The sequence below is a fragment of the Bufo bufo genome, chromosome 1 (genome assembly GCF_905171765.1).
Source record: "Bufo bufo chromosome 1, aBufBuf1.1, whole genome shotgun sequence".
Classification (NCBI taxonomy): domain Eukaryota; kingdom Metazoa; phylum Chordata; class Amphibia; order Anura; family Bufonidae; genus Bufo; species Bufo bufo.
The window spans coordinates 77,096,362-77,104,274 of record NC_053389.1 but is presented as its reverse complement, the minus strand read 5'-3'; the positions used below and the strand labels follow the sequence as shown (position 1 = coordinate 77,104,274).

Genomic DNA, 7,913 nt, shown 5'->3' with positions numbered 1-7,913 from the left:
CTAAAACTAAAACTAACTAATCAATTTATTAACTCAAGTAAAGTAAATGTCTGGGCCGTAACTTATGGGTATGATCATGTAAACAATCTCTGCCACCATTCTTGAGGTCTGTACTATAAGAACTCTCCATGTTCTGGTGCTTGCAGAAGAAACAACATTGGCTATTGCTACTAAAACCTCAGGTAGTTTCAATGGTGTCGTCCAGTATTTCTGTGCAATAAAATCATTAATAAATCTTTAAACAATTAAAATATCACTTCTTATCCCTCAATTATTGGTTGAGTTTGGTATATTCCACACTTGCACATCTATGTGTTATAAAACAATTACACTTTTGTTTCCAGCTGCTTATGTTATATTTGTCCATAATGTGCAGGTTCTGGCAATATGTTGATGCACCTTCACCAGGACTGATCCACGCACCATGTTCAGTTTTGGTCTCAGAACAAGAAACATATCACAAAGACATATGAACGCGATGTGGAGGATAGGGAAAGTGGAGTGGACCTTCTTGTGGACTGAAGAGATACTGCTTTCTGTGCAAAGAATTGTGGCAGATTATTATACCCATTCATGGCGTTGGTCACGCTATTTTAGCGTAACAGGATGAGAAAGATCTTCACTTTCGACTGGTAAGTAGTGAGGGGATCTTCCAGGTGTCTGCAATGATTGAGAACCTTGTATATTTGTGTAAGCTACAACCCGAACCCAAAGAGAAGTAGAATAAATGAATAGGATGGATTGAGCTCTCTGGTCAGACCTAAAGGCTGTTCAACCCCATAGACAGATTTCAGGAATTATATAACACATTAACAGATGGACACGGCACAGAACATCATGACATCACACAGAATCATGAATGCAGCCTTTACAAAGAAGATACCGGGTGAAGATACTAAGATTTACGACTCTGTATAATGTTTGTATTAATCGTAGTAAATTTAGAGTCAACCAGAACATATTAGAAGACTCTTCTTTACAGTCAAAAAGCAGCAGAGCTCAGATACACCGCCAAAACAAATCTTCATGAAAGGTCCCCCTGGCTGGAACAGGAGGATGTTAGGAGATCTCTCAGTAAGACCAACTGGGTTCTTGTCTTTGTACCAGGAGTTTCCTTATCCTAAATTCTTCCTCTTAATCTGCTTGGGCCGACGGGCTTTCAAAATAGTGTAATTAGAGTAGGTTGTGTGCCAACTGGATACAAACGGGACATAAAAGGCTCGAAACAGTTTGGAGGACCTGAAAAGAATAAGGAGAGGGTTAATAAGGAGATATAACTAAAAAATTCTCCCATATTTTGCCACATTTTCCTAATAAACTCCTCAAATAAAACACATTTGCTGGCATGTTTTACAGGGTGAGCATTAGGCTCCAGGCGCTTCACCATACAGACTTCTCTGCTCAGTTTATTGGCAAAAATACCACAGTTACAAAACGTGCACTAAACTTTAGAGCATGGACAGAATTCTGGCGCAAATCTGGCACAGGATTTACGATACACCAAATTTATAAAGGTCCATGAACCTGAATCCTAAATTTGTTTAAGGCTCATGCACACGACCATATGTATTTTGCGGTCCGCAAAAACAAAAATCGGATCCGCAAAAAATACAGATGACGTCCGTGTGCATTACGTATTTTGCAGAACGGAACAGCTGGCCCCTGATAGAACAGTCCTATCCTTGTCTGTAATGCAGACAATAGAAGAACATGTTCTATTTTTTTGTGGAACGGAAATACAGACATACAGAATGCACATGGAGTAACATCAAAACATGGAACAGATATGTTCGTGTGCATGAGCCCTAAGGGTCCATTCACACGTCCGCAATTGTTTTGCAGTCTACAAATTGCGGATCCGCAAAACACGGACACCGGCCATGTGCGTTCCGCATTTTGCGGACCACACATGGCCGGCACTATAATAGAAATGCCTTTTCTTGTCCGTGGCTGTGGACAAGAATAGGACATGTTCTATTTTTTTGCAGGCCCGCAGACCGGAAGTGTGAATGGACCCTAATACTGAGATTGGGATTTGTATTCTTAGGCAGTGCAAATTTCGACAGTCTTAGTAAATCTGCCCCAATTTCTCTGAATGGGCCTGTTCGAGCTGGGGTCGTCCATGAGAATTTGGTTACTCTACTAATGAATAGAAGTTAAACAGTCATGGGGATCACCAACATGAACACCTCTCTATAATGATATAAAACCACAGAAAGGTGTGAAAATAATCATGAAGCATAACTTAATAAATCATTTAAAATACACGACCACAATGTAAAATTAGGCCAAACAGACCAGAACAATATCAAGAGCACAGAGGCGGGCTGGGAACTTAAAGCGGCCCTGGAAAAAAAAAAAAAGTAGCTCCATGTTGTAGGTGGGTCAAAACTGACAGAAGGCAGGGCCCACACAAGTAGACGGGTCAGCAATACCATCTTGTGGCACAAAATACCCCAACAGAGCCAGATACCACAGTGTACCACAAAATAATGCCCCAGCAGAACTAAGTACCTTCCGAGAAGCTGTCGCTCTTTGGTGGCCAGCTGCCATGTTCTGTCCTTCTACTCCAGTCTGGCAATACAGTTGAATTCAGGAGTCGGGAGGGCACCTGCTCCAGGAATGTAAGTATTTGATGTTTCCAGTGTTAATTAACTCTGGGAGCGTCAGATCATTACCTACCTGGCTGGCTGGCGGCTGTGCAAATGGCTCAGGCACTGCGATTGCATTTCAATGTTCAGTATTTATCGCGCGGGTGCAATGCGTTTTGCACGCGCGTGATAAAAAACTGACTGTGGTACCCAGACCCGAACCCGGACTTCTTCACTGAAGTTCGGGTTTAGGTTAGGTGTTCTGTATATTTTATTATTTTCCCTTATAACAGAATGCTTACTAAAATGTGGCTTTAGGGGTTAAAAAGTAAAAAACTATTAACTCACCTCATCCTGTTGTTCGCGCAGCCGGCACCATCTTCTTTCAGGACCTGCCAAAAGACCTTTAATGATGTCAGCGCAGGTCCTGCTGAATGAAGATAGAAATCTTCTAGACAGCATGAATACAGCACAGGTGTGCCTTAGACTTCCCACAATAAAAGACCACTCTGAAATGTGCACAGTTTTGCCTTACTTTGGGGGAGTGGGGGGGGGGGGGGGTGTCAGAAAACCAGTCAGTATCTGGTGTGCCCACCATTTGCCTCACGCAGAGTAACACATCTCCGTTGCATAGAGTTGATCAGGTTGTTGATTGTGGCCTGTGGAATGTTGGTCCACTCCTCTTCAATAGCTGTGTGAAGTTGCTGAATATTGGCAGGAACTGGAATGTATGTGTACTTTGTATACTGGAAGGTTGTATACGTTGAGCCAAAGCATCCCAAGCATGCTCAGTGGGTGACATGTCCGGTGAGTATGCTGGCCATGCAAAAACTGGGATGTTTTCAGCTTCCAGGAATGGTGAACAGATCCTTGCAATATGGGGCCGTGCATTATCATGCTGCAACATGAGGTGATGGTCGTGGATGAATGGCACAACAATGGGCCTCAGGATCTCGTCACGGTATCTCTGTGCCTTCAAAATGCCATCAATAAAATGCACCTGTGTTCTTTGTCCATAACATACACCTGCCCATACCATAACCCCACCGCCACTATGGGCCACTCGATCCACATGACGTCCGCAAACCGCCACACACGCTGTCTGCCATCTGCCCTGAACAGTGAAAACCGGGACTCATCCGTGAACAGAACGCCTCTCCAGAGTGCCAGACGCCATTGAATGTGAGCATTTGCCCGAACTGCAGTCAGATCCAGACCCCGATGAGGACGACGAGCATGAGATGAGCTTCCCTGAGATGTTTTCTGACAGTTTGTGCAGAAATTCTTTGGTTATGCAAACCGATTGTTGCTGCAGCTGTCCGGGTGGCTGGTCTCAGACAACCATGGAGGTGAACATGCTGGATGTGGAGGTCCTGGGCTGGTGTGGTTACACATGGACTGTGGTTGTGAGGCCGGTTGGATGTACTGCCAAATTCTCTGAAACGCCTTTGGAGACGGCTTATGGTAGAGAAATAATCATTCATTGCACGGGCAACAGCTCTGCTAGACAATCCTGCAGTCAGTATGCCAATTGCACGCTCCCTCAAACGCTGCGACATCTGTGGCATTGTGCTGTGTGATCAAACTGCACATTTCAGAGTGGCCTTTTATTGTGGGCAGTCTAAGGCACACCTGTGCAATATTCATGCGGTCTAATCAGCACCTTGATATGCCACACCTGTGAGGTGGGATGGATTATCTCGGCAAAGGAGAAGTGCTCACTAACACAGATTTAGACAGATCTGTGAACAATATTTTTGGGAGTAATGGGTCTTTGGTGTATATAGATCAGATCTTTGATTTCAGCTCATGCAAAATGGGAGCAAAACCGAAAGTGTTGCGTTTATATTTTTGTTCAGTGTGGTTTCACTCCAAAAATGCTCCAAAATTGTGGAGCATTTTTGATGCACGAGGGTGCATTTAGGCCATGTCCCCTTGTTGAGTGAGGCATAAATTGTTTCGAAAAGAGTGTAGAACAATTAGTAAATGCAAAGCACGCATGTCAGTTTTTTCAATAGTAAATCTGCCCCATTGATTCTGGGCAGAAGATCACTGTTTAGACAGGACGATCTGATGCACTGAATTAGGGTCCATTCACCCGTCCGCAAAACACAGACACCGGCCATGTGCGTTCAGTATTCTGCGGACCGCAAGTTGCCGACACTACGATAGAAATGCCTGTTTTTGTCCGTGGCCGCGGGCAAGAATAGGACATGCTCTATCTTTTTTTTGCGGGGACGCGGAACGGAAGTGTGGAATCGGACAGCACACGGTGTGCTGTCCGCTTCTTTTGCGGCCCTATTGGAATGAATGGGTCTGCGCCCGTTCCGCAAAATTGTGTAATGAATGCGGACCCATTTACATGGACGTGTGAATGGACCCTTAGTGTGCCGCATGAAAGATCGTTCCATCCGATGAACAAGCATTTTGCTTGTCCATTGGGTGATCGTCAGCACATTTACGTGGGCCTATTATTGGGGACTAACATTTGTATTAAACTTCGTTCACAATAATCGGCCTGACAATTGGGCCATGTAAACCTGCCATTCAACATCTAATCATATGTATTACCGCATAGCAGCTTTGGACTGGCCCACCAGATTACCAGAGGATCCTCTGATGGGTCCAAGCTTTGATACCATAGTGGGCCTCAAAGGTCCAAGAGAACACATTTGGCGCAGTCTTGGGAGCCAATAACGTGCCACTAGGGCCTATTTCTTTGAATCAAAATCTGTTGATATGGGGATTTAGCCCCAAAGATAATTTTCTCTGGTGGGCCCATGGAACCCCAGTCTCACTTTGCTGCATAGACTGGGAAAAGTCCACAGCTGTAGCCATGAAGCATAAGGCAACAACTTGGAAGTCTCTGCGATATTCGGGCAGTGTGGGCACTGATAGATGAGAACACATCCATCGGCGCTGGTTTGCACTGACCAGATTACACAGGCCAATGCCAACTGAATATGGGAGGCATGATCGCTACTGCAGTCGTTCCTCCCTCATTCAGCTCTACTGATTATTGGGAGCACATACTCACATGCTCATGCTGCCGATAATCGGGCATCTTTCAGCCTCATGACTGATGCCCATCAGCCGACAGATGAGCCATTTCATTGTCTGCTTCATTATACGGCACAATTGTCGGAAACAAAACATGGTGTGGTGTAATAGGGTCTTCGAGGGTTTATTCCATGATTAATGTAAAAAATGAAAACCAGACATCATATAGTTCATAATCTTTTTCTAACAAAGCTAGAATCAGCCCTGCACCTCACATGGATCCAGAGATCTCCCCATTCATTGATCTGCTAGATTCATATCATGCTGACAGCTCAAGGGGATTATTCTTTCTGCTGCAGCTCAGGGGGCGTGTCCTTTCTGCAGCAGCTATCTCCCTATCACAGCTTAGGAGGCAGTTGAAGAATGAAACTGAGCATGAGCAGCCTTCTCAGTGAGCTGGACAAAGAAATAAGAAAAACAAACAAACAGCAGGTGGCGCTATACAGATACATTTTATTAAATAACTCGGTGGCTATGCTAAATTTTTTATTACATGCAATTGCAAAAGTATTCAGATCCAGGTGCTGGTCTGAAAACTGTAGAATATTGTTAGTGGGACAACCCCTTTAAGTTTCCCCTAAGCGGAGAGCTGCAGCAAAGAGAAACTACCACTCTGGGGGACAATTGAACAAATGGTGTGTAATCCGTGGGCAGTCGGGATGCTTCCAACATTTGAATTTCACAACCCTGTACACCTATCTAGGACCTGCTGGAACACCTGCAAGGGAGTCCTGTTACGGTACATCCACATGGGATGGAAATTGCAGTGGAAGAAAATGGTTGCAGTCTCGCAGCGGAATTTGTGGTAAAATCTACTGCAAAATCCGCAAGTTCCACCTGCAAACTTTGTTGCCATTTTCTTTTTTGTGGAATTTGCTGTGAATTTTCGCTCTTTACATTGCAAAACGCATAAGCACATATCACGGTCACTAGCCGAATGATCAGACCGGATGTTTTGCATGCAAAGTTCTAATTCCAATGTGATCACGCTATTTCTTGCTCCTATTAGTGAACAGTAAATAAAGTCCTTAACCTGAGATCGTCCCCGAAACGTTCTGTAAACCACCCACGACAATCACAGCAATAAGCTGAATGAAAATTGATATATCTCCAGTAACGTCTCTAGCTACGCCGAGCGGCAGGGGTGGTTGGAGTAGCTGCATCTCATGGGACCAATTACGCAAGGGAAGAGTGTGTCATAGCCGGGAGCAGAAACGTCTGCACCATGATATGCTGAAATCCGAGCTCTCGCCTTATCTGTAATGAAATGGTTCCTGACAATGAAGTGTCTGCTCAGTGTAATTAGGTGGCTGCTCTCTAATTCAATTACCATCTCCATGTATCAGGAGCTCATCGCTGACTGTACAGGACCTGACGTCAATTGAGCTCTATGAAACTCCCAGAGGATCTAGCTGGGTCGTCAAGCCTGCTGAATCGCCTTCGTCATTAACCTTTTCTCTGCTGCACTGCTTGAGGGAAATAAGTGACATTTGAAAGTGCTGCTGTTGGCCTAATTGTACGAGAAATGCTACGTTAAAAACAATAGCATCTGCAAGAGAAATATGAAGAGGTATACAGTATGTAGTGAGACCCTCACAGGCACCACCAAAGGTAAAAAGCTGCCACAAATAATTTGAAAAGGAGCTGTTACCTCTCCTGACATGTCTGTTTTAGGAACTACTTGCATTGCCCGTGTGAGCATCTATTCTTTATGTATTGCCATCTCTTTATTATTCCTACTAGAAGTTAAAAAATTAAAGGCTATGGACACCTTTGGGGGCAACTTTTTTTTATTATTATTGCATTGTACTCATGAGCTAAAATAATTTTTTCAAATGGTGTTTAATACAAATTTAATACAAATTTGGAGCCCTTTTCTCTGTACAGCCTTGAGATTCTCTAGTGGAAGAATCTGAATTTTCACTGTTCCGTCAGGCAACTCAGCTGACGGATCCTTATCCCTGATCCTATAAACGCTTATTATAGCGCAGTTCTTAGCTTACTGATGAGAATATTGCTTAAATAAGTGTTTTTGAGCTATTAGAAATTAAGAGATAAGGGTCATTAGATGACCAGCTCAACCTGAAAGTACAATTCTCGCAGCTAGGCAGAAGTTATCCTATTATGACAAAGCTGCTGAATATTTTTAATAAAATAACTATTGAAAAATGAGTAAACTGCAATCATAAAAAAAAATTGCCCACAAAGGTGTACCTATCTACAGGTGTTACCAGCTGGGAGTGTGTCCCTGCACAATCTGAC

The 7,913-nt window shown here is 43.8% G+C and overlaps 1 protein-coding gene across 3 annotated transcripts in view; it reads right to left on the bottom strand.

Annotated features, from left to right (window-relative positions):
- Nucleotides 1-239: 239 nt before the first annotated feature.
- ALG9 (ALG9 alpha-1,2-mannosyltransferase) overlaps nucleotides 240-7,913 on the bottom strand; it is a 155,655-nt gene continuing 147,981 nt past the window's right edge. For 2 of the 3 annotated variants that reach the window (XM_040426440.1, XM_040426424.1), the window contains exon 15: nucleotides 240-1,239. In XM_040426440.1, the coding sequence (XP_040282374.1) occupies nucleotides 1,116-1,239 (124 nt within the window). In that variant the 3' untranslated portion in view covers nucleotides 240-1,115. The remainder of the gene's footprint in view (nucleotides 1,240-7,913) is intronic. The other variant, XM_040426432.1, reaches the window with a different exon arrangement.